The sequence below is a fragment of the Mesoplodon mirus genome, assembly GCF_964341445.2.
Source record: "Mesoplodon mirus genome assembly, chromosome: 10".
Lineage (NCBI taxonomy): Eukaryota > Metazoa > Chordata > Mammalia > Artiodactyla > Ziphiidae > Mesoplodon > Mesoplodon mirus.
This window is the reverse complement of record NC_138986.1, coordinates 31,272,249-31,299,146: the sequence shown is the minus strand read 5'-3', so window position 1 is coordinate 31,299,146 and position 26,898 is coordinate 31,272,249. Positions and strand designations below refer to the sequence as shown.

The window sequence follows — 26,898 nt, the reverse complement described above, 5'->3', positions numbered from 1 at the left end:
CAAAGTGTAGCAAGAATTTATTGACATACCTGGCAGTTTTCCTTATGATATCCTTACAGCCAAGAAAGAGTGGTTGAGCTGGGAATTGAGGGAACAGCTGTACCTATGGATCCATGACTAATTAATGGAACTATGGCAATCTGGGCTGAGGTTTCCATCAGAATACCAAGGAGCTCTTTCATCGGTGCTGCCCTGTTCAGTATTTTTATCAGTGAATTGGAAAGTCAAGCATTACCAAATTTGTCTTTGATGGGCTAGATGACTCCATCTACACCTAGATGTGTGCACTTGGTTCTGGATGGAATCACATAGTTAAGGAGGCCATAGGGAAGCCAGAAGATGTTTTGAAGGGAATGACCAAGTTGATGACCTGAAGGAGAGTAACCATCAATGTAATAGAAGAAACTGGTGAGGTATTTGGGGATATACAGGCTAAACAATAGAGAATGCAAGAAAGACATGAAGCTGAGGGATAGTGTGTTTTATTGGATTGAAGGGTTGTAATCACCGGGTCAAGTAATAGGAAGGCAACCTCAGCTTGATATAGAAGGAACTTTCAGATGTTAGAGTAAAAATAATATACCCACAGTGAAACCTGAAAGATATCAAATCTCTATGGACAGAGTAAAAATAATACACCCACAATGAAACCTGAAAGATATCAAATCTCTATGGACTCATCTACAAATTTAGTAAAGATCCTAGCAGGATTTTTTTTAAGGAACCCAACAACTTATTCTGAATATGTAGATAAACAGAGGCTCATAAATAGCTAAATCAGTTTTGAAAAAGAAGAGCAAAATGTTACTGTTAACTGAAGAATGGTAAGATATACTGTAAAGTCAGGATAATCAAAGAGTGTGGATCTGGTACAGCCACAGGTAAATAAGCCAGTGGATCAGAAGAAAGAGCCCATATGTCTAGGGGAACTTGGTACACAAGGGAAATACCACTTGAATCCATGAGGCAAAATGGAAGGATGGCTCAGTGGGTGTTGTTGAAGAAACTGATGGATTCTACAAGGGAAAATAGAGCTGAAAAACTTGCACAATGTACAAAGTTGGGTGTAGATGGATTAAAGAACTGAAAGTGAAACATAAACTCTAAAGCAAATAGGAGAAAATACAGAAATATATATTTGTGATTTTGGAGTAGAAAGGACTTTAATGAAACTTCCAAAGTGCAAAGCATAAGGAAAAAATTATTCAACTGTCTATTTCAAAAATAAGAATCTTGAGTGATGACATATAAAATTATCAGGTTACTGACAGATTAGAAAAAAGTTATTTGCAATGTGAAACCATAAGAGGTTCATACTTAGCTATACAAAATACCCCAAGTAAATATCTAGGATATATTGGGTTGGCCAAAAATTTCGTTTGGGTTTTTCTATAAGATTTTACACACTGGTCTGACAGGCACACATAGCTGACACTTCTTCTGCATTTAGAATGTAAAGTCCAGTGGTTAGGTGGATCCAGAATGCCTATGACTGTGTCATGACTCTTCCTCTTTGTGACATTTGGCAACCCCTCTGAACTTTAGTTGCTTCATCAATAAAATAACACAAATAATGAGACTGGTCATAATTCACATAAGGATTAAATGAGATAATACAAAACAGAACAGCATCTGGCACATGATAAAAACTCAGTCGTGGCTGTTTTTGCATCTCTATTTCATTTTGATATTATGAGTCCAATAACTGTTACTTTCCCACATATCGTATTTCAAAATTAGTATGGTAACACTTCTGGGTTATTAATCAGGAAATTACTTTTTTCTTTAATTAATAATCAGAAAAGGAAGTTATATGCCTTCCCTGAGACTGTGCTCTGGTGGTGTATGAGGTGTGCCTCGTGGATTAACTATTAATCCCAGAGTGAAAACTGAATTCAGCGTTGTAGAGTTGGAAAGGATGTGGGAGACCATCTTGCTAGTCCCAGCCCTTTCGACACAGGAGGATGCAAAGACCTGGAGGAGGTAAGTGCCATGCCTTGAGTTTGCACCACAAGAACCATAGCATTTCTTCTGTGGTTTTGACTAATTATTTATGACTAGAAAAGATAATGACGATTAGGAAATCAAAGTGGTGATTAGGAAAGATTAATGTCACCAGCCGGCTTTGTCAAATGGGTGTGAACTGTTTACATGAATAATCTCACTTAATTAGAAACTTAGATCCAGAGGGCTCATAGTTATTCCAAGTATGAACTTGCTGGACTTCCACTTGACTGCTGCTTTGTTTCAGTAGGTGGAGCCACTCTCCCTCATTAGAATAAAGTAAACAGGTTTAACTCAATTATAAATAGAAAAAAATGTGTGCTCTCCGTCACGGAGAGTTGCACAGAGTGACGACTGGCTCGAGACCTTGGGTGCAGCGGTGAGCAGTGCTGGAGCATGAGTTCCAAGCCAAAATCCATAGGGATCATCGGAGCTCCTTTCTCAAAGGGCCAGGTGAGTAAAAACCCTGGCTTTGAATAACCAGAATTTATGAGAAAGTTTCGAACTTCAAAATTAGTAAGATGTTAATGTCTAGTTAGTTAAATTCCCTGATACAATCTGACCTGAAATCTCTATATTTTAAAGTCCTGTCACCATTTTGCATCATTGTATAATTATGGTCACAAATCCATTTATTCTTATGGCTCCTAATCTCAGCCACAGCTAACTTTATTTAAATCTGCTGAATTTTTCCTCATATTTTTTAAGAGAAAATATTTTTATTTGAATGGTAATAGACTATTTCTGCATTGTAGCTACTCATTTAGATTTCCGTGCTTTCGTTGCTTTCGATGTTACTGTGTATATGTAGAAGGAGATAGAATTTTAAAACACATTTGTTTAGTTATGTAATTAACACCTAGAAAACTTTCATAGATGGGCAGCAACCTTTAGAATTTAAAAATGTGGATAACCTAAACATTATTGATTTATCAACTTTGTGAGTGATTTATATTATTTTAGGGCTTTCATGATTCTATAAAAGTACTGATTTCATGGACTAGGTAGAGTCCCTTGTGCACCTCTCTTTGAGGGAGGAAAAAAGAAAAACAAAAAAGGAAACCCACCTACAAGTTGACCACATTGAAAGGACTAATGAATTTATCAAACTCCCAGATTCCAAAACATGCCAGCAACACGTAAATATAGTCTTTTTTTTTTCTGCACAGGCACACTCATTCTGATAAATCTAATGAGATTACAGATATCTTCGACGCCTATAAGCATCTGTGCTAAAAGAGAGGGGATGTGGAAGAACAAAAAAACCCAAACAGGATAGAGTGTGAATTGACACCTTCCCAGGCTGATTTTTTGTGGTTGTGGCTGTTTTAAATGGGGTTTCTCAGGTTTCTTAGAACTTTCTCTTTGCCCATTTGAGCAATGTATTTCTTCTCTTAGTTTTGAACTCTTGCTTTGCACTCTGGCTTTTTTATTACAAAACAAATTGGGACAGGTCGGAGGTTAGAGATGCAAGCTGCATTTGGACTGTCAGTCAATACTGCTTCACTTTCCCTGGAAATCTTTCAAAGGTCTCTCCTGAAACACAGGGACATTTTGCTGACAAAGAAGTGTTTCTTTTAATGCTGGGGGTAATTGCAAAATCCACAATGTGCTCACCTATTCTTGGGACAGGTTCTAACAAAGATAGCACTGAAATAACTGATAAAAAAAGAAGGAACGGGCTTCCCTGGTGGCGCAGTGGTTGAGAGTCTGCCTGCTGATGCAGGGGACACGGGTTCGTGCCCCGGTCTGGGAAGATCCCACATGCCGCGGAGTGGCTGGGCCCATGAGTCATGGCCGCTGAGCCTGCGCGTCCGGTGCCTGTGCTCCGCAACGGGAGAGGCCACACAGTGAGAGGCCCGCGTACTGCAAAAAAAAAAAAAAAAAAAAAAAAAAGAAGGAAGGAAAGAAGAGAGGAGGGAAGAAGGAAGGGAGGAAAAGGCTTGAATATGCTCTGACCCCTGGACCTCAGCAGAAGGCCAAATGCCGATAATAACAGCCACTCTAGGGGATAATATTTTGAAATATAGCCAGATGCATTTTCCATTCTCCATAATTCTTCCTTCCTGCCTTCTACAGCTCTTCCTTATTAAAACATGGCCCCATGAGAATGAAGCTTATTGTCTTGTGATAGTAAGAACTCAGAGAGAGAGATTTTTCTACACTAAGCCATAGCATAGAAGGGAAAAAAATGGCCAACATATAAATTTCTGTCCTCACTTAAAGGAGGTAAAGTTGGATAAATAGGCAAAAGAGAGGATTAAAGGGCTAGAAGGTTGAATCTGAAAAAGGACTCCATTCCCTTGCAGGGCAGTGGTTAAGGGGAGGAGGTGGTGGCAAAGAATGAAGTAGGTATAATATTTATTTTACTGTTGAGTTAACTAAGGCTCAGAGAGATTTGAGAATTTGCTCAAGGTCACACAGCTTTGACTGTGTAATTCCAGACAGGACTGTCTGATACCAAAGCCTGTGCTCCTGACCTGCACTGGTGCAACTTTAGATCTACAGCGGACCTTAAGAGTTGCGGTCAGTTAGGGAATGGAGCCCAGCTTCAAAGTCAGTAGAGCTAACAAAGAGCAATGAGAAAAGACCAATCATTAGAAGCAGTTTGAATCAGACAAAAAAAAAAAAAAAAAAAGCTAAAAAGTGTCACTCTGTGAAATTGATCGACTGTGATATTGTAATAAATATACAGCCAGGCATCCATATCTGTGGGTTCTGTATCTGGAATATCTTTATGTCATTTTATGCAAGGGACTTGAGCATCCGTGCAGGGGGCAGGGGATAGGGGGGAGTAGGGGTGGGGGGATGGGGAGGTGGTGGGGTAGGGTGGGTGTCCTGGAACCAATCCTCTACAGACACTGAGGAAGGACTTTCGTATCAACTAAGGGGTGTATAAGATTTTTTTTTTTTTATAATTCTTAAAGTTCAGAATGGTGTTATTTTATTATTTTTTAAATTTTTATTGAAATATAGTTGATTTACAATGTTGTGTTAGTTTTGAGGGTACAGCAAAGTGATTCAGTTTTATATATGTACATAAATTTTAAATTCTTTTCTATTATAGGTTATTACAAGATGTTGAGTATAGTTTCCTGTGCTATACAGTAGGTGCTTGTTGGTTATCTATTTTATATAGAGTAGTGTGTATATTTTAATCCTAATTTATCCCCTCCTCCATCTCCCCTTTGGTAAACATAAGTTTGTTTTGTAGGTCTGTGAGTCTATTTCTGTTTTGTAAATAAGTTCATTTGTAAGGGGTGTATGAGATTTGTTCTAAAGTTTGAAAGGGAGAGGGAAAAAGGGCAGGGAGTTTTATCAAATTGACAATTTTTGAGCATCTACTAAGTGTCAGCTCCATACTACAAAATACAGTGCTGGAAGTGTAGAAAAAACTGGACTGAAATCTAATAATGGAGAAAAGACAAAAACAAACACAAAACCAAGGCAAAATTTGAGCCAAGTAGCATGCTGTTGGAGTTTAAAGAAGGAGAAATTGTGTCTACTTGAGAGGGGGTGGGAGTCATACATAAAAGGAGTGGCGTGAAGGAGCAAATATGTCCAGCTGAGCGTGGGACATCCCTGGCTGCCAGGGACAGGAATTTGACAAGGAGGATTTGCCTGGCAGCCAGGGCAAGTCATCCGGTAATTTGAGTTGGGAAGACATATCTACTTAGTTTGGTGCCACAGCACAATCCTGGGGATAGATCCACCTGTCTTTTGGCACACCTTCTCCCCTGAGAACACAAAGTAACCTGCTGTATTGAAAAGGCTTGTTGGAAATTAGAATCAAAGAGACACATGCAAGAACCGGTTCTTTAGATGGCTAATCTGCCAGGAGGCTGAAGAAGACTTACAGCCGGGAAGAAGCGTGTTAGCTTCCCTGATGTAAAATGAGCAAAGGAAGAATTGTGCCAACTGTGCTTAAGCAGCTCAAAACTTAAAATACCGGGTTAGTTTTGTGGTTTCGGCTCCTGGGTGATGATTTTCCCTGCTGCCTGCTTTCTCCCCAAGAGCCCTAACTTATGACCGTGAGGACCTGCAAGTAGGTCTTTCTCACGCCAGACTCTTTTTTTTTTCCTTATGTTTTTACTCAAGCTGTTCCCCTGCTTTGCAAAGTTTCTCTGTCACCCTATCTATTTTCCTGAACACCTACTCATGTTGCAGGACTCAGCAGAAATATCAGCCTACTCCACGCAGACTTCTCTGACACACTCTGCCCCTGGCAGTTAGGATCATCCTGTTTTTGTGGTTATGAATCTTGTATCTGCGTTGAAGCAAGTCTCTACTGTAATTGGGATTGCATATCCAAATCCCCTATTAGCTTGTTAGTTACTCAAAGACGAAAGCCCTCTCCTTTTAATCACCGTATCTCCATCTCTCAGAGTGCTTTTGTACAAAATATGTGTTCATTGTGCTGGTAACACGGTGTGATGGAGAAGAGGAGATGCAAGTTTTGGAATCTAAAGAATGTGGATGTGAACTAAGGCTCTCCCACTTGTTAGGAAAGTTATATAACCTTTCTGATCCTGGATCTTCATATTTGACATAGGGGTAATTCAATCTACCTTGCCACGATGATTAAATGAGATCATGTAAATTCCTGACTCTGTAGGTATTCAAAAATTGATACTCTTCAATTGATTAATGAAAAGGGTTCTTTTGTGGGCATCAGATGGTCATGATGATGTCTGAATTACTCTATTTTTTAATTGCTCAGCCACGAGGAGGGGTGGAAGAAGGCCCTACAGTATTGAGGAAGGCTGGTCTGCTTGAGAAACTTAAAGAACTAGGTAATTTAAAAAAATTAATTAATTACTTTGTATTGAAGTACAGTTAATGTACAATATTATATGTTACATATATGTACAATATAATGCTTCACATTTTTAAAGGTTATACTCCACTTACAGTTATGATAAAATGTTGGCTTATATTTCCTGTGTTGTACAATATATCCTTGTAGCTTATTTTGTACATAATGGTTCGTTACTCTTAATCCCTTACCCTTATATTGCCCCTTTCCACTGGTAACCACTAGTTTGAGCAAGGTAATTTTTAACTTGAAAGATCAGCCTGATTTTCTTCTCACTCTGAAGGAAGGACCAGGCTCCTGCTAAAAGAGGGTGTGTCTGGAGTGACATTTATACCACAGAATTGCAGCATTGGCTATAACCTTAGGAGTACATCCTATAAAAAAAGCAGCGATTAGGAGCATGCTCAGTAAATACTGTTGGATGAATATCCTCACTCAGATATTTTGTCTTTCCAGCCAGACTCTTGTATAAAAGAATGTGTGTGTGCAAGAACTGGGGGTGGGTGGTAGGGGAGTCAGGGGAATTGAAAACGAAAAGCCAAGGGCAGCAGGAAGTACACTACTAGCAAGAGGACCCCTATTTGTGAAAGGAAAGAAAATATGACAGTTATATAATAATAATAATAGTACCTAGTGTTTGCATGGTGTGTATATGTGTGTATGTGTACACATATACATATACATACATATATACGAGCATGCAAATGCAAAGTGATATAATTTTAAAAGTATGGGCAAAAGTAAACGTCATCTTTATATTTAAAACTCTGATGAAGTGTTGGGGAGGATATGGAGCAACTGGAACCCTCGTGTATTTCTGGTGGGAATGCATAATGATACAGCCACTTTGGAAAGCACTTTAGCAGTTTCTTAAATAAACATACATTTACCTCTTGGCCCAGCAAATCTTCTCCTAGATATTTACCCAAGAGAAGTGAAAACATATACTATAAACACTACTACCTGAATGTTTGTAGCAGTATTATTTATAAAAGCCAAGAAATGGAAACAAAATGCCTATCAACCGGTGAATGGATAAACAAAAAGTGGTACATCCATACTATGGGATAGTACTCAACAATAAAAAGGAACAGACTGCTGACATAGGCAAGAACATGGATGAATGGCAAAGACATCATGCTGAGTGAAAGAGGCCAGACACAAAAGACTACCAACTGTATGATTTGTATGAAATTTTAGAAAAGACGAAAGCATAGCAAGACAAAGATCAGTAGTTGCCTGAGGGTGGGGCACGGATTGACCATAAAGGGGCACGAGGGAATTTAGGGGGTGATGAAAATATTCTAAATCGTGATTATGGTGATGGTTGCAAGACTGTAGATATTTCTAAGACTGGTTGACCTGTACATTTAAAGTGAGTGAATTTTAATGAATAACAATTATACTTCATAAAGCCAAAAAAAAAAAAAAAGACCCCAAGAGAGAACAGAAGGCTTGGGGAAATGGACTAGACTAGTCCGTCTGTTAACAAGCATAATTTGGTCATATTTTATATCAGGTTGAATCTCTTGAAGGTGTTAGTGAATTATGGATACACACAGACATTTAATGACTACAGTGTACAATGACTGGTTAGTTCAGAACACTGTACTTATATCACATGAAGTTCTGCAAATTGAAGCCTAAACAGGGCCTTTTAGGGAGTGACCTAGGTCCTTAGAAACTTTGGGCTAGCTGCAATTTCTTTATTAAAGAAGTATAATAATAGAGCTTTTATTTCCTGACCTCACAAAAGCTTTAAAGCTCGTTGCTAATCATACGTTCTTATTTAATTCAGACAGTACCACTATGAGGCAGGTACGATGGACAGAGCAGGGAGCTGAGCTGCTTCAGCTGGTGACAGATTGGACTGAAACCACGGGCTGTTAATATAGTGTAAGAAAATTTAGAAAATATTGGTGTATTTTCTTCTGGGCATAAATATATATGTATACATATTCTTTTAAAAACAATTTCTTCATTACATATACAAAACACGTTTATTGTAGAAAAGTAGACAGCACATAAACAGAGACAGAGACCAAGACAGTGATGCCACCCATTAAGCTCAAACCAGCTTATCACTGTTACACTTTCGTGTCTAGCCTAACTGGCTCGATTCAAGAAGTATCGATATTTGCAGAGAACCCAGGATACAGCAGGCACGGGTGTACAGCAAAGGTGGGATGATGCTGTCAGGCAACAGTGGACAAGGTTTTTACCTTCACAAGTTTTTACAGCCATTCCGGACTTTTTTTTTTTTTTGCAAATACACCTATTTGGTAAAATTGGAATCATCCTACAGGCTGTTTTGTAATCTCTTTTTTTTTACTTAGTAACCTGAAACTTTTAATTTTAATTATAGAGTGTGATGTGAAAGATTATGGGGCCCTGACCTTTGCTGATGTCCCTAATGACAGTCCCTTTCAAATCGTGAAGAATCCAAGGTCTGTGGGAAAAGCAACTGAACAGCTGGCTGATGTGGTGGCAGAAATCAAGAGGAACGGAAGGACCAGTCTTGTACTGGGCGGAGACCACAGGTCTTTTTTAATGATTATCTCTATGGAAGTCAGGCACAAATACTGTAAAGGAAGTATCACCAAAACCATGAGAAGAGATAAAATAAGGAAGGGAGAGCATTGATCAATATTTTATACCAAATTTTCTGTCTTTTTTCTTTTAATTTTATTGGTTACTACTTTATTTTGGAGACATAAATTTAGCTCTGTTTGAAGGCTTGCCTTATCTTTATAACAGCAGAAAATACATGACATATGAATGGATTTAGGCAAAATATTCAGGCTTACATTTCTAAATAAATGAGCACTGAGGAAATTCATAGTCAGCTTATTGTACTTGATTACTGATAATAGAAACAACTCATTTAGGTCAACAACTAAAGCATGTGTTTCCCATTATAAAAGTTAATAATTGTAAAAATTTTGAAACACACACACATATATAAAAGGGAAAAAACAATGGCAGTTGTAATTCTCTAACAACTGTTTCTACTGGAATTTTGAAAATCTGGCATACTTCCTTTCTGCCATAATTTTTCCTTGTGTATGATTTTAACAATTGTGTATTATCCTGTTTTGTTCTTAATCTACACTAAAAATTTCCTTATGTTACTTCATGATATATACAAGCATAATTGTTTATTGTTGCTTAATTTTTCATCAAAGTATGATATCACTATATATATCCATATTTTCAGATATTCAGGTTATTTTCAAATTTTCACCATTATAAATAGTGTGGCAAAGATAATTTTTGCGTGCAAGTCTTTCCATGTTTACTCTCAAGGTCTGCTATGTTATCAGAAGAAGTATAATTAGATAAAAAGTACAAACATTACAATAGCTCTTGATGCAAGAGTCAGTTACTTCATCCTCCTCCGTTTTCTCCCCTAAAGCCAAAGTGTTACCAGGGCTTCTGTGACAAAACTGCCATTGAGAAACTGGAGCTCACTTTCTTTTTTTTTTTTTTTTTTTTTTTTTTTTTTTTTTTTTTCTTTTTGCGGTATGCGGGCCTCTCACTGTTGTGGCCTCTCCCGTTGCGGAGCACAGGCTCCGGATGCGCAGGCCCAGCGGCCATGGCTCACGGGCCCAGCCGCTCCGCGGCATATGGGATCCTCCCAGACCGGGGCACGAACCCGTATCCCCTGCATCGGCAGGCGGACTCTCAACCACTGCGCCACCAGGGAGGCCCTCACTTTCTTTTTTAAGTGGAAAAATTTGTAAGTGGAAATTTTAAGAGTGGCAAATGGCCAAAGGAAAAGAAACCTGTAGGAAAAGACAAACATCAAGCTGAATCATCAATACCTGAACATCAAGAAACGACTGCTTCCACTTTGAGAATCTGAAAGTTCACGATTCTCTGGAGGATTCCTGAACATTCACAAGTGGGAGAGTGCAAGCACTGCATGGCAAATCCTGATCTTTTAACTTTTGTGTAAGATATTACTTAGCATTTTCATTCCGGCAAGTTTTCTGGAGCTTGGAATATTTGAGATGAACTTTGAGGGTTCTGGATCTGGCTAAAAGCGGGTCCTTAAATATATAGCAGGAGACTAGAAAGTTCCAGCAGAGGATCTGAGTGAGTGAGCTCCCAGGATACACTGGCTGAAGTGGATGTAAGGACTTCTGAGTGTTGCTCCCCTATTGTAAAAGAATTGGATTTTAAGAAAAATGGAAGGACTCTTATGACTCCAAGTCATAATTCACTTGGGAGAATTAGTATTTACCAAGAGAGATGAGAGTACAGAAAATGAGCCTGATTTAACCCTGAGAGTTGAGTGGTGTCTCATGCTAAAAAATTTCTTGTGTGGCTACTGTCTTTTCACACAGTTAATTTTTAGTTAAACTATAATTTGCAATTTTATTAGAAGGTGGTTTTGAAAAAAATTACAAATTTATTAGTAATGCCATTGAAGTGAATAAATATAACTTGTTAGTAAATATTAAGTATAAGCTATACTTTCTCTACTGTTGTAATTGTTTAATTGGCATCTCGTTTAAAACCTCTCAGAAATATTAGCCACTTTGACTTAAAGGAAAATCAGGTGAGGATATTGCATTTATGATATGATGTATGTAATAATACTGCAAGCCTGATGTCCATACAAACTTCTTTTCCTCTAAAGTTTGGCAATTGGCAGCATCTCTGGCCATGCCAGGGTCCACCCAGATCTCTGTGTCATTTGGGTGGATGCTCACACCGACATCAACACTCCACTGACAACCACAACAGGGAACTTACATGGACAACCTGTATCTTTCCTCCTGAAGGAACTAAAGGGAAAGGTAAACAGCTCGTTGGTATTTTGTTACAAAAGAATTATCTTTAGCAGAAGTTCAGGAGGCAGAAGGGAAGTAAGAACCCCTGTGCCATCTTCTTGATTAATTTCTCAAACCCTTTTCTGGGCAGCCAATAAGCAATGGGTGGGCGGATAGAGGTGGTGAGGCTCTGTACCTCTACCTTATTTGATAGTTTGCAAACTGACTTCATATGTAGCTTCCCTTTTGATTCTTAAACTACCCTTTTTAGTAGGTGGGGCAGAGAGGAATCCTCTATAAGCAAGTTAACAGAGGTTCAGAGGTAAACAGACATACCAAATGTGCAGCAAGGACCAGAACTGGTCTCCTGGCACCTCCTCCTTCTACTACAAACCCCATAGCCAGCCTCTCATTCTTACCAAGTGTCCCCTCCACATCATAGGGCCTTTTCAAACATGGAGTTTTAAAATGAGGATTATGGTGGTTTATTATTTAACATCTTTACTATGAGAAACATATATCTAAACCACAAGAGGAAGAACTACCTCCTCCTTGGAAACTTCTTTTCTAAAAGACATTAAGATGAAATTCCAGAATAAGATTTAACATTGTGGTTCATAATTTTATTGATATGCTACAGCATATCAATAAAACAATTTTTATTGATTCAACCGTAGCAAATTGGCCGTTGTGATGATAGTTGGGGATCAAAACCTCCTTAACGTTAAATGTCGGCAACAATGTTTTCTGAACAGATGACCAAAGTGATAGGCTTGCAAAATGCGTAGCTAGCTCATGGGAACAGCCAAGCTTGGCTCCAGGACATCTGAAGATATGGTCAAACCAAAGGTCTGATCGAAAATTTCCCTTAGCCACTCTCAACCACCCTCTGGATTAAGTCTTTACTGAGAAAGAGAAGAAAAGAAGGAAGCTACGAAAGTAATGGAAGCACACTGATTTCTTTACAGAAGAGTTCCAGGAAAGCAGGGCGGAGTGGAAATGGGGCGCAGGGCAGGTAAACGCTGACAAGTGATTCAGGTTAGGTGTGGGCCACAGGGTGAAGCTGGGTAAGGCCAAAGCAAACAAGGGTAGCACAGGCGGGCAGGCACTTCATTCTTAATTTTGTATTATATTTTAATGATTTCCCTGGGATTTATGTTCTAAACAAGATACATGCAATCTACCAAGTGTCCTTAACTTTCAATGTAAGATTTGCTCAAGAGAAGCATATATAACCCAGTGGAACCATTGCAATTCTAGATTCCCGATGTCCCAGGTTTCTCCTGGGTGACTCCCTGCCTATCTGCCAAAGATATTGTGTATATCGGCCTGAGAGACGTGGACCCTGGGGAACAGTAAGTTTATTCCTTGATGTGACTTATCTTCCTTTCTGTCCTTTCTCTTGCTAGGCATGCTGGTGGAGCCGATGAGAAAAATTATTTTCAGCACCAAGTCTATATATCTATATCTACACATATTTATATGTATACACGTACATACATATATGTGTATGTATTCAGGTGATTTTTACCTTGACTTGCTATTTAGAAATATATTGATATATACATACAGCTCACCAAACTTAAATATTTTTTTAATCTCACCACACTGATCTTTTCTTTAAAAGGAAACAAGAGGGCATAGGGTCAGCCTCCTTATAAATTGTAGATTAATATATCCTCTTTCATAGCTACATTTTGAAAATTCTGGGAATTAAATACTTTTCAATGACTGAAGTGGATAAACTGGGAATTGGCAAGGTGATGGAAGAAGCATTCAGCTATCTACTAGGAAGGTATGATACTTTGTGTGTATGTGTGTTTCTGTGTGTGTAACATAAATATTATGAAAAGGACTTGCTACTGACACTGGTCAATGTAACTTATTAATAAAGCCAGTAAGTACAATCATGGAACTTCACTGGGTTGTTACTTTTTATAAAGCAAAGTAAGAACTGTATTTTTCTACGAAATATTAAACCACCAACTTTAAACTGAATTCCTTTCGCACCTCTTAAAAGAAAGAAAAGGCCAATTCATTTGAGCTTTGATGTTGATGGACTGGACCCATCTTTCACACCAGCTACTGGCACACCAGTCCAGGGAGGTCTGTCTTACAGAGAAGGTCTCTACATCACAGAAGAAATTTACAAAACAGGTATGTAAAAATCGGAGTGAATAAAGAAGGAAGTGTACACCTGGCCAATATATATTGATACCTCCCAAATCTGAAAATCGAGCCCCACCAGACTTCCTAAATGTCCACTGCATGATGCAATGACTGAAATGTTTTCAGTTGTTACACCTCTTTCTATTCCCAGATATTTCAAGTCAGTCTGTACTAAATTAAAAATGTCAACTATTTAATAAATTACATTATTTCCATTTGTTGTTGTAGGGCTACTGTCAGGATTAGATATAATGGAAGTGAATCCATCTCTGGGGAAGACACCAGAAGAAGTAACTCGGACAGTGAACACAGCAGTAGCAATAACCTTGGCTTGTTTTGGAGTTGCTCGGGAGGGTAACCATAAGCCTATTGATTACCTTAACCCGCCTAAGTAAACATGGAAACATCATATAAAAATCTCACAGTTAATGACATAATTAGCAAATCGACTAGATTAGTTAAACTCCTAGTTATCCTCCCAAAGGTTTGGTCTTTCAGAAAAATGTTTTGCCTTGGTAAAAGTTAGTATAATTAGTATAAACTGTATCAATTCCCTCTGGGTATGAAATTCAAGATATGGAAATGCTAACTTTTGTGAAATTAAAAAGCTTACATTCCCATTTTGGCAAAAGCCTTATCGTTAGAGAAATACACATTCATTTCCAAATAAAAATGTGCTGGCATTAAAAATAAACACCTATATCAGCCCCCGCACATAGAGTGGAACTCTTGATTTCAGGAGATAAAGCTACCCAACCTGAAAAGGGACCATATTTCCATGTTGTTCAAAGCTGTAATCCCTAGAAATTTCTTTTATCTTTATTCTTTGTAAGATTCTGTCACTGCTACACAGGTTTCTAAATACATGCAACACACACACACACAGACATAGATACACACACATCCTGCTTAAGACTACTATAAATATTAAAAAGCCACAGTGAAATCATTAGCCCCAAAACACTGTAAGAGCTTGGTGAAGTTATTTAAACTCTCTGGCTCTGGTTCCTTCGTCTATAAAATGAGCAATCACAAGGCTTGGGCAATCTCCAACTTCATTATTGTTAGATGACCATGTTTTACTTTTTTTAAGCCTCAAACATGATATTGGTTGATATTTTAAGTATGACTGCTATTCTGATGATAGTCTTTTGGGAAAGAGGAAAGAAATCAAACTGTTTTATTTTTAAGATATGCTAATTCAGATCTGAATTTCACCTAAAATTATTTGTGGCTTCCAAATGCCCCCACCTTTCACTCATTGCAATTACAGTGTGTCTCATTTGTTGAACTCCTAAACATCCTAAAAACTCAGCTCGGCTGTTATATAGTGAAGGAAGTGGAAAAATAAATTAGAATAAACTATAATCAAAACCAGGGAAGCAAACTCTTCCCCTTTCCTCTAACTTACATAGAACTCAAAGTGGACTGTAATGAAGCAGGCTCTGTTAAAGAATTTTTACTGTCGTTCTTGTTATAATTGCTTTATGTGTTAAAAAGCCTCTACCATCTGATTTTTTGCCTGCAACCCAGAATTTTAAACCTGTTGACACTATGGACTTTGTAGAATAAATATTTTACTGAATGTCTTTTAGGTAAGAGCAATTATAATGGATCTTACTCTAGAGAACATCATCCAATACAGCAGCCACAGGCGGCTAAATTAATTAAAGCTTAATAAAATAACAAATTCAGTTCCACATTTCAAGTGCTCAACAGGCACATGGAGCTACTAACTACTGTACTGTACAGCACAGATATAGACTATTTCTACCATTGCAGAAATGCCTAGTGAACACAGCCACTCCAAAGTTACTATTAGTTTTCAAAAAGAAAAATTTTAGGATGTAATGGAAATAAATATTTTTTCCTCAGCTGCATTCTAAACACATAAAGCTTCTGTCTTCTATTAATGCCACTGATTAATAATAATAATCTCTTAAAAGCCTATTTGGGGAAAATCATATTCCCATTTTTTTAAGCTAGAGAGGAAAAATTGAATTTTTAATAAAATTAATTGGAATGTGTATGTCCTTAAGAAAGTGATACTGATTTTCATTTCCCTTTATTATGGTTGTATAATACCAGTGTTACAATTATTCCCATTCTAGGATCTCAAAGCAATATAGTCCTTGAGGCAGCAAAAATATACTGAGACTAGGTTAAGAGTTATACTTGAAATCATTTCTAGCATAAAATTTCTGGAGAATTTTAAGAATATTATTAGCTTAGAAAAATTGCTTATACCATTATATAAATTTTAAACTGTCCTTGCAAGACAAATAAACATTTAGTGATTATGATAATATGAAACATGAAGAAGATGAAGGTCTAGGAGGAATGTATTTGGAAATAAAAATTTGAAGTACAGTTGGTTAAACTTCACTAATTCTTTTTTAAAAAAGATGTACCTCTTAATTCCTAGGTCAATGTCAGTCACCACCTACAGTGTACAACCCATGGAAGTAGCTCAGTTCTCTGTTCTAATCCAGCCAGTACACTGCCTGGCACACAGCAGATGCTCATTCAAACTGAGTAATTAATCAGACAGTTTATTCATTCAACAGATTTTACTAATTATTTTTCAACTCTTTTACAATCTTAATGCCACCCCCCTCATTGACAGTATGTCTCTCAAAATCTAATAAACTCAAAAGAACCAAAATGTACATGATATTTAAAAATATAAATACTTAAAAATCTTAACACTATAAAAATTCAAAGAATCACATCATTTGTCAGGTGAGAGTGTCAACCTGGAAAAGCAACTGATTTATTTTTAAAAACAGAGATTTAAGAATCACCACTTAAGGATGATTTTATTACGTTTATGCATTTCTAGCTGTTATTTTCTTTTTTTTTTTTTTTTTTAAAGAAGATGTTGGGGGTAGGAGTTTATTTATTTATTTATTTATTTTGGCTGTGTTGGGTCTTCGTTTCTGTGCGAGGGCTTTCTCTAGTTGTGGCAAGCGGGGGCCACTCTTCATCGCGGTGCGCGGGCCTCTCACTATCGCAGCCTCTCTTGTTGCGGAGCACAGGCTCCAGACGCGCAGGCTCAGTAGTTGTGGCTCACGGGCCTAGTTGCTCGACGGCATGTGGGATCCTCCCAGACCAGGGCTCGAACCCGTGTCCCCTGCATTAGCATGCAGATTCTCAACCACTGCGCACCAGGGAAGCCCTAGCTATGTTATTTTCTTACAGGACTTCCAACTCATTTCATATAGTAAGTTCAAGTCCCCGGCAAAGGCAAAAACTTGCCAATCTACACTAGAAATATTAGCCCATTTACTTGGAAATCTATGATCAAAAATTTAAGCCATTTTAAAAAGAATATGAACCTATTTGCTCCAGTAATGCAATGAAATCTAGAGTCCTTTACTTGACAAAAATCTCTTATCCCAGATACACCAAAAGAGATTTATGAATAAAAGGATTTGTAATAACTATTTTACATGTGTGGTACCTTTAAAACAGTGTATTTGAAGACTGAATAAGTCATTAATACTAAAAAATAAAAACAATGGCCAAGATAGGAAAGATTGAGAGTGCCTAGTAAAAGTCATTTGATCAGATATGTCCCCATTCCTAGGTAGCTCTAGTACATTGTTGTGGATATGAACAACGTGTAGCTTACTTTATCTCTTAGAGACAAAAACATAGGGAGATGGGAGTTGGAAGTCAACAGATTCACCATTTGAATCAGAATAAAACAATCTGAACATCACTGCCTCTACTCCACCACTATGTAGCGCGATCATGTTCAGATTTAATAGATTCGAGTCCGTGTTCACCACAGCACACCCTGACTTCACTGAGTCACTGGTAGAGACACTGGCACCTGATTAGACTGAGGTGCTGGAGACCCACTATTGATGGCTTGTGGAGGCACTGCAGCTGGTTCCATCTTGCTGATGTGAGTGATGAATCGAAGACGAAGTTTTAAAGCTGGTTTTAAATTACAGATAATCTTCTCTACCTAAAAAATAAAAACACATTAAAAAGTATTTTAACCAGAGAACTTCAATTTCCAACCTTTAAAGAAGCAATTTATACATATCCTGAGACAATAAACTAGGGAGTGGAACGGGTAGATGAGATGTTTCTCTGCATGTTTTGTGTTTTAACAAAAGCAGATAAAACTCTTTCTCCCTTACATGAGAAAAAACATGTGTTGTCCCTCACACACACATTATATATATATGTATATATGTGTATGTGCCTCTATCTATGTACGCATACACTTACAAAAACATACTCATTTACCTAGCTAGCCAGTCGTCCCACTGAGGATAGCAAGTAGAGTTTACACTGGGAATTCTACATACCCACCAAGGGGATCATCCTTTTAAGATACCATCTTCACGTAAGGTATCACATAAGGGAAGCATAAAGCACGATTATAGTCGAAGTTCTTTGAATAACTTACATCCATAACATTTATCTATAAAGCCAACTTTTTGGTTTTGATTTACACTTGGAATTCAAACTAAATAATATTAGATCTACTCTTACTTAAAAAACTTTAAAGAAATAAATACATCAAGCAGTTCCATAGCTTTCTTAGCTTTATTCAAATGTTTTTGGATCTTATTAGGAAAGATCAGCCCATTAATAATTCTTCCTTTTTGTATTCCCCTTGTGTCAAAGTTTCTTAGGCCCAAATATAAGGAATATGCTAACGAGAACATTTCTGAATTGGTTCCCACTTGACAATCCTGCTGAGGCATGAAGGAGTTGACACCCTCCCCATCCCACGTCGCCAGCTCCAAGGAACGAATCCCTCAGACTAGGAGTCATATGTTTACGTCTATCAATTTATGTTCCTTTCCCATTTTAGAGAGAAATAACATTGAAGTATGGAGGGGAGGTCACTTAATTCCACCTATCTGCCCTCTCTCCACCCTTCTAAAACAGCTGAGATCCTGGTTCCCACAGACAGGAAACTCAGTTATGATTTAAGGAGGACCCTTCCACTTTGAGACAGCTCTCCCAGGGAATGGCTCTTTATATGTTGAGTTACAACGTGCCTCCCTTTAACTTCACCAGTTTGTATACCTTTTAAAGTGACACAGAACAAATTTAATACCTATTCCAAATGGCAACGCCCAAATAGTAAGAATACAATTAATTCCCCAGAACTTCAAAAATTCAAGTTAAGCACCCCCAGTTCCTTCAAAGACCCTTCATTAGTTATTCTCCTGACCCTCCCGGTTTTAGTCTTCTTGTCATGCTGCGATTTGTCTCACATCCTCGCAGTGTACCCTAATCACTGTGAGGAAAACTAGGCCCTGCTTCACTTATAACACAAGGCCTCTCTGATCTTTTCAGTAGCCATACTGTACTGTTTCTTCCTAATGAGTTTACTGTTAATAAACCCCCAGGTCTTTTTCAGATGTTTTGCTGCAAATATCAAGGGGAAAAGTGTGAGAAATTATAATAGGTATTTACTTTAACACTATGTCCACAGTAATATGCCATGTAGCCTAAAAAGGTCTATTAAACTTGTCCCCTTAAAAGAAAAAAATTAACCAAAAAACCCCACTCACCCAAACAAAAAAGTCTATCCGCCATATATTTAAGTTTTCTAAACTAAATGTCATTAAAAAATAATTAAAGTGAACTTACTTGCTCTTTTACACTGTCACCAGTAAACATGTACTTCATATGATACAGGAAGTCACAGATGGGATCCATGTAGTTTAAGTGGGTGCTACACTGGTCTACATTCAGCAACATGTCATAAAATGCCACACCAATCTATTTAACAAATAATATAAAATTATTTAAATGGTTAGAAAATGGTTCAGTAATTCAGCTTGATGCAACTAGACTCCACTACAAGACTAGCACAGAGGATAACATGTTTGTTGAGGGATTGTCACTATCATACAGACCTTATGCACATGGGTGACATGATACTGCCTGCATTTATAATGGAATCCAGAGTGCTACAAACTGCCTCCTTATTAGAGCTTAAATGTAATTTCTCTTTCTAATAGTATTCTCTTAAACTTAAGAGCTAGATAATCCCTTTTCTAGAAACCACCTCTCAATTTCTGGGATATCTGCAATCTCAGGGAGCCTTTATACTGGACTTTCTTAGTTCCATGTGGTGGCTCATACTTTAAGGGTCTACTCCTGGCTCATTTTCTTTTATCTACACTCTTTTTTTTTTTTTTTTGCGGTACGCGGGCCTCTCACTGTTGTGGCCTCTCCCGTTGTGGAGCACAGGCTCCGGACACGCAGGCTCAGCGGCCATGGCTCACGGGCCCAGCCTCTTTGCGGCATGTGGGATCCTCCCGGACCGGGGCACGAACCCGTATCCCCTGCATCGGCAGGTGGACTCTCAACCACTGCGCCACCAGGGAAGCCCTACCTATACTCTTGTTATAGGTGATTGACTTCAACCATTCCCATGATTTTAATGAATTCCTCTGTACTACAGAGAATGTTCTCAAATGCACTTCTCCGTCCTTAACTTTCTTCTCAACCTTGATGACAGATATTTTCCCCTGCATCTCCAGTTCAACACATCACACATCAAACTCGTTATAGGCATACTAAGTTATGGGGACACTAAGGCCTCAAAAATTGCTCTTAGATCCCACTAAAATGATTTTCCTACTAATGGTAATGATATGCAGTTTGAAGAACACTGGGAAAGAAAACTTAATATATCTTTTAGAACTTAATCTTATCACAGAAAACCCAGATTTTATTCTACCTCTATCATACATCGAGTTCTCTCTTGCTGAAATCTTTGTAAAAATGGTCCCACGAGATGGTACACATAAAGCAACTGGAACTCAGTCTTCACTATAGGAAGAAGTACTTCAGTGAGAAACCTAAAGTTTAAAAATAAAAATTTATTGTTACTTGAAATCAGTTGAATTGTTTGAACTTTGTTAATACAGCCTACCCGAGTATTTGCAAAATTTGTAATCTTTTAAAAAAAGTTTCCTTTAATTTTGGTAACATTTTAAATTAATCTCACATCTCTCACTGGCTCTTATTTTCATTTGATTACTGAAATAAATTACTTCAGATTTAGAAGTCATTCCTAATAGTAAAATTACTGAATGACAGAATGTGAATTCTTTGAAATAAAAAGAGAATAACCAACCTAATACAAAGGCCATTCTCAAGAAATGTGAATCTAATTAATACCAATTATACAGTCAAAAAAAAAATCAGAAGATAGCCTAATATTAGTTATGCAGTTCAAAAGCCAACTTTTGGGATATATTCTGGAAAAAGAATGCATTTGACTAAGCCTCCCAAAATGTTAATGGAAAACAAGATACCAGATTGTTACTTGTACACACAAATTAATTTCATTCAAACAATTCTGAAATAAAGGAGGCTTCCTGATACCTAGAATCTACTTAAGACTTTTACTTCTAAGTTGTTCTATTGAATGAGATATATACCTGTGCATAAATGAGATTAAAAAACAAAAACAAAATGATAAATCAAATGTCTTTAAGAAATCATAATACCTACTTGGGAATGAGAGAAAGTTGCCCAATGCTAGAATGGTGCCACACCGCATGTGCCAGAGCTAACGTGTAGCTGCAGCTCATCTCAGAGTAGGACTGATGACAAGCAGTGAAATCAAAGAGGCGGAAAGGATAGCCGACCCACTCTGTCTCAGATGTCAGGCTGGGACTGCTGATAACACTCACAATTCGATCATGAAGGACAATCCAATACGGCTCCTTTAAAACCAGGAGAAAGCCTGGTGAAAAATAGCATTTGTCCAGTATTCCACCCCATATCCAGTATTCTACTCCAAAGCTTAAAATAATAGCACTTTCTCATGTCCAGTTCATTTAGTATCTGATATTTACTACATGGTAAATTGTCTTTGCCTATATTTATTATACAGATAACACTGGGACACATTTATAATTCATAACTATGTGTGTGTGTGTGTATATATATTTTGGAGGAGTGTAAGGAAAAAGTGATTCATAAAGGTGCATAAAAAACAAGTGTGGAAAGCTCAGGTTTAGACAATATTACTGACATTCAAAGATGTCAGACAACTGTGTGGTGCTGACTAGACACATGTGGAGGTCACAGAAGGGAGACTTCACATGGGCGGAGAAGTCATGGAAGACTTCACTGACGAAGCAAGCCCTAAGCCAGCAGAGAATGAGTAAGCTTTAGAGAAGGTGACAGAAGGAATAAGCGTTCTGAAAAATTCTCTTACACGGCAGAAGTACCTGAAACATGTCTCAACAAGCATCGTTTGCAGGAGCAAAGGCTCTAGATACATAACATGTTACGGGTTGAAAGTAGATCAGATTTTAATGGGAAAACTAAGGTTGGATAGGTAAGGTGGGACCAGAGATGCAGGGACCCATAAGTCAGGTAGATTTATTTAGATCTGATGCAAAATGCAAACAAAATAGTCATTGTAGATTTCTGAAGCAATAACAACATGAAAGCTTAAGAAATATGAAACATTTCATTAATTGCATGACGAGCTTATACAAATCGCAATGATTAACTCACTGGTAGGGCAGTGATGATCAATCCAATTGCATTCATCCATGCTGTAATGTTCTCTCTTGGCACTAAAGGCTGACTATTAGTGGGGAAAAAAGAATAAAAGAGTGAAATTATAAAAGTGACAATGGATCTTATTTTGAGAACATATATCATTTGGGGGGTGACAACTGACCTATTTCAATAAAACTACAATGGATTTTTAGCGAGTAAAAATATAAACAAGAGCTAAAAAGGCTTTTCTTCTTTTTTTGGTTGTCTTCTTTAACAATGGTTGCTGAGCTAAAAGACTATTTCACTTATGTATACTTCTTCTCCAATCATTATCCCCTACTTTATGTTGGTCTTTAAGAAGGGAATCTTGAAAGACTATCTTTAGTGAGAAGTTAACATTATTCCTAAATTAAATGTCAAACAGCTAATAAAGAGTAGCAGTGGGAACAAACCCAGGTCTTCTGACCCTGTTCAGGGCTCATTCCATTTCATCTATATTACAAAGACAAGATCTGGACCCAAAAGACAGTCGCTATTCAACGTGCATTGGCCTTGGGACAACAGGTTTGTCAAAGAGCTCCAAATAAAATATCATTCTCTACAAATAAACAATGAATCTTATTGCAGGAAACAGGATACACACCTTTTCAGGACAACATTTAGAAGAGCATTTCCAACATCTTGGCCTGAAACAGCCAAGGCCATGAGCTCCACACAAGTAACGTGCAGTGCGTGTGCAGCGGGGTTGGGAAACTCATTGAATCTCCAGTCACAGTTTGGGAAGGGACCAGGAGATTTGCCAGCCATTGGTGCAGATGATTAAAGCAATAACTATTTGATTATTTTGAGATTAAAGGCTCACATTTGTATGCTTTACAGTTTTCAAATGTTTCACATGTAAACATCTCATTCGATTACCAATTCATCTGATTATGAGGCCTCAAGAAGTGATTTATTGGAGAGCTTAAGAGGCAAACAATACAAACCAAATACAAATAAATTTGACATGACCAAAGTGTACCGACAGCAACCATGTGGTCAACCACAGGTATAAACGGTTGGTCTTATATAAGTGGGCTCTTGTAACTGTGACATGATAGCTATAGATGCAACCAAGGTATCTGTAGGCTTTATCAACCTATTTTCTTTTAATAGTTATAGGAAAGTTAATAAGAACATTACTTTCTCATGAGTAATTCTTTTATTTCAGGAAATAATTCCTTGCATACGAAATCATGCCCATTTATGTAAAATTGCTCTATCTAGTAAATAGTGGCATGGTGTATAGATATATTAAGCACAGTGTGCTAATAATTTAAAACAACATAAAAGTGAAGAAATAAAAATACCAATATAGAATCTCTTTCACTAAAAAAAAAAAATAATAATAAGGTTTTATTGTTATCTATTAATGTTTTAAAAAACATTTAGGGATTTATTTAAAGCAACAAAATTCTATGTTCTCCAGTGGCAAACAGATGTATGTACTAAAACACATAGTACATTTATTTAGGAATAGGATTGTTTTTCTTTAAAACAGATCTCTTCTCTAAGGCCTTTTTTGAAATACAAATTTTAATGGAGTAAATTTCGGCCTATCTGGCATAATGCTGCTAATTTAAGATTTCAAAACCTTCAAAACATTTCAAATAAAATGATCTTAAAAAATTGAAATATTAGAATATATCAAAATCTTGGAATATTTAAAGACAATATATGTTCACACAAACCAACATATAGTTATTTCTGAAGAGTCTGGAAAAATCACAGTAAAAAGGATATTATCTACTAGTCTGCCAATCAATTTGCAATAGTAGGAGTCATCTGGGACCCAGGGATTGTCTTCTCGTGCATTCATAGCACATTTCAGGTAAGTGTCACTTAGACACCAGCCCTGTGGTCGATTATCCTTGAGCGACCCAATGATTGCATGGACAAGTTTTCGTTTGAGACTTTCGCGATTTCTCAGGTGCATTTCATAATAGTGCAGAGTGTTATACAAATAGGTCACTGGACGATCTGCCAAGAAGAAAACAGATCATTACAGTGTTACCTGGTTACTGACAACTGTGAAAAACGAATCCTCTATTTTCAAGATTACCAAAAAACAGCTCAGAAGGTTATAAAACTATTTCACATGTTGGATAATTGCACACAATGAATATTTTTACTCTAGGACAACGCAGAAGGCTTCTAACAATATACACAGCTTATACTGAAGGATATTCATCACATTCTGACATAGCAATTCCAGTCCTGGAAATTTATCCTGAAAAAATGACTTATGTGTAAGCAACATTGCTGCAGCCCTGTTTATACTAGCAAAAGATTAGAACAGTGTAAATGGTGAAAAACAGGGGACTGGTTAGGTCAATTATGGTATGTGTGAAGCAGATTTGTATGTACTGATACAAAATAATCAACCCTAATACATTATAAAGGTTAAAAAAAAGTAAGGTGCAGAACAATGTGTATATTACATAATATTTGTGAAAAAAAAATAAACTACCAACTCCAGAGTATTTAAGGTAGGATACACAAGAAACTGGTAATAGCGATTGCCAATAGGGAAAGAAACTGCCTAGCTGGAGGATAGGGATGAGACTAACTACTTTTCACTGCATCATGTGCAGACATTACCTAATACAGAAGAAAAGCATTTTTAAAGGAATGCTCCCTTGAACTTCATACTACTCTGCTGTGCTAAACCACAATTCAGACTTCTGCTTTGAAAGGAGACATCTCAGATCAAGGACTAAGAAGAACTGCCCCCCAGATAAATATGCCCTGTCCCCACAGTGGCTGCTCCAGGACTTCTGTGCTCTGTCACTGACCTCACCATGCTCCAGTTACCAGGCTCAAAACTTTAGAGTTGTCCTTGATTTCTTTCTTTTGATATTTTCTCCATAACTGGTCAATCAAGCCCAATTCCTACTTCCTTGACTATCTGTCCCTTCTTTCTCATTTTCAATGCCACCATACTTGTTTAGATGCTAATCATACACCTGAACGTCTTGACCTAAGTCTTTGAAATGGCTTCCTCCTTCCAAGACATGCTTCGGCTAGAACTGGATTCACTTTTCTAAAAGAATGCTTTCCATACCATGACTTTACTCAATAACTTCTAGTTAACTCTTGATTATCTGCAGGTTATAAAATCATAACTTCTCAGCCTGGCATTTACGGTGATCTACCACCAGGTACAATTTAGCCTGTTGTTTTCAAAATGCCTTGTTTTTAACACCTCCATGATTTTTCCAAAGGATTCTTTCTGCTTATCATGCTCTCTTCTCCTTTCTCTTTATACAAATCACATATATCATTGTTCAAACACTATCCATCCAAGAAGCCTGCCAAGATCTGTTCAGTTCACAGTAACATTAGTCTGTTCTGAACTCATACTTCCCTCCTTCTATACTGATTTGGTAATTAATCACACAATATATAAAATAAGGGACCTCCTATATATTACTTTTTTTTTGGCTATGATTTAACTATTGATATTTTTATGTTTTCTATTTTATACTTCATGGCATCTTCACATAGCACTGCCCCTCAAAAACACTTTTATTAAAAATTATTAAAATAAAACCTTTAGAACTACTATTACCCAAATGGTCATGCCCAGCCTACTTTTGTCTGTAGAGCTATTAGATGGAATTAAAATTTGAAAAAGCTCACCATGAAATTTATATAAACCTCCCAGGTGATCTAGTAGAGTCTCCAATGACTTGGATACTGGGAGCAACTCTAAAAATCTGTGGATTACTATATCAAATACTGGAAGGAATCGGAGACACACATTTCCAAAATAGATGGGCAGATATGGAGACTGGATCGGCACAGGAGGATCGACCTGCTCTGCCAGGCCCTCAAAATAGAGCTTCTCCGGATATTTCTGTGGAAGTGAGGAAATGGTAAATGTTTATGCGATCTTTTGTAATTTTCTTAAAAAAGGAGCTAAATAAACCTGACATTTTTCGAAGAATATGAAACTGTGTTTGTTCCTGCAATGCAACGAAATCTAGAGTCCTTTACTCACCCCAAATCTCTATTATCCCAAAGATATACCAAAAGAGATTTACATACGAAAGGACTGGTAATAACTCTTTTCATTTTGTATTGTAAGTACCCATGTCTACTAAAACTGTAGCTTCAATTTATTCTTAACATTAGAGATACTCTAGAACCTTGAGAAAGTTTAGGGAGCTAATTCACTTCTATACAGACCAGAGAGAAAAGAGCAGAGCTGCAGAGAAAACAGCCAAGTCAGTTAGCCAAATACCTAAAGTTTGGCCTTAAAAAGGATTAACTGAAGCACTAATTTTAATTAGTACCTTGTGATAATTCATGTGCTTGGTGTGCCAGTCATTCTGTAGCCAGTGTTCTGGGGAATTTTCCTTCACAAAGTCACTTACTCGATTTCTAAAATCATTTGGTTTGAGCAACAGCAACTGAATTATGAAATAACAAACCTGGGCTTCATTCCCTTCATGACTACGCATGGCCTTTGGAGAAGAACAGAAAAATTAAATGAAAATGCCCGACCTGTGCAAAAGCATGGCTCTAAAGAGTCTAAATTTGAAAACAGTAAAACTCACGATTATTAGAATTTCATTATAT

At 37.4% G+C, this 26,898-nt stretch overlaps 2 protein-coding genes across 5 annotated transcripts in view; one reads left to right on the top strand and one right to left on the bottom strand.

Moving 5' to 3' along the window:
* Positions 1-2,194: 2,194 nt before the first annotated feature.
* Positions 2,195-14,387, top strand: ARG1 (arginase 1). 2 transcript variants are annotated; one of them, XM_082633447.1, is made up of 9 exons: positions 3,768-3,854; positions 5,072-5,111; positions 6,725-6,797; positions 9,186-9,360; positions 11,466-11,625; positions 12,859-12,953; positions 13,289-13,393; positions 13,619-13,755; positions 13,996-14,387. In XM_082633447.1, the coding sequence occupies exons 1-9, from the start codon at positions 3,769-3,771 to the stop codon at positions 14,160-14,162; spliced, it is 1,038 nt and encodes a 345-aa protein (XP_082489573.1). In that variant the 5' UTR covers position 3,768; the 3' UTR covers positions 14,163-14,387. The 2 variants fall into 2 exon arrangements, with proteins under 2 accessions (XP_082489574.1, XP_082489573.1); XM_082633448.1 differs by lacking the exons at positions 3,768-3,854; positions 5,072-5,111 and adding an exon at positions 2,195-2,457.
* Positions 14,388-16,615: 2,228 nt separating this feature from the next.
* The window catches only part of MED23 (mediator complex subunit 23), a 41,217-nt gene continuing 30,934 nt past the window's right edge, over positions 16,616-26,898 (bottom strand). For 2 of the 3 annotated variants that reach the window (XM_082633441.1, XM_082633442.1), the window contains 9 exons: positions 26,613-26,783; positions 25,957-26,173; positions 24,058-24,294; positions 22,919-23,084; positions 22,288-22,360; positions 21,271-21,485; positions 20,492-20,612; positions 19,393-19,524; positions 16,616-17,743 (listed from right to left, as the gene is read on the bottom strand). In XM_082633441.1, coding sequence (XP_082489567.1) covers positions 17,576-17,743; positions 19,393-19,524; positions 20,492-20,612; positions 21,271-21,485; positions 22,288-22,360; positions 22,919-23,084; positions 24,058-24,294; positions 25,957-26,173; positions 26,613-26,783 — 1,500 coding nt within the window. In that variant the 3' untranslated portion in view covers positions 16,616-17,575. Of the gene's footprint in view, positions 17,744-19,392; positions 19,525-20,491; positions 20,613-21,270; positions 21,486-22,287; positions 22,361-22,918; positions 23,085-24,057; positions 24,295-25,956; positions 26,174-26,612; positions 26,784-26,898 lie in introns of those variants that run through there. The other variant, XM_082633443.1, reaches the window with a different exon arrangement.

Excerpts from the sequence above, each read along its gene's own strand:
- ARG1 (XM_082633447.1), top strand. The coding sequence starts at position 3,769 with ATGCCGCGGAGTGGCTGGGCCCATGAGTCATGGCCGCTGAGCCTGCGC. Across the intron at positions 11,626-12,858 it reads TGAAGGAACTAAAGGGAAAG|ATTCCCGATGTCCCAGGTTT; the intron begins GTAAACAGCTCG and ends TTGCAATTCTAG. Across the intron at positions 13,756-13,995 it reads AGAAGAAATTTACAAAACAG|GGCTACTGTCAGGATTAGAT; the intron begins GTATGTAAAAAT and ends TTGTTGTTGTAG.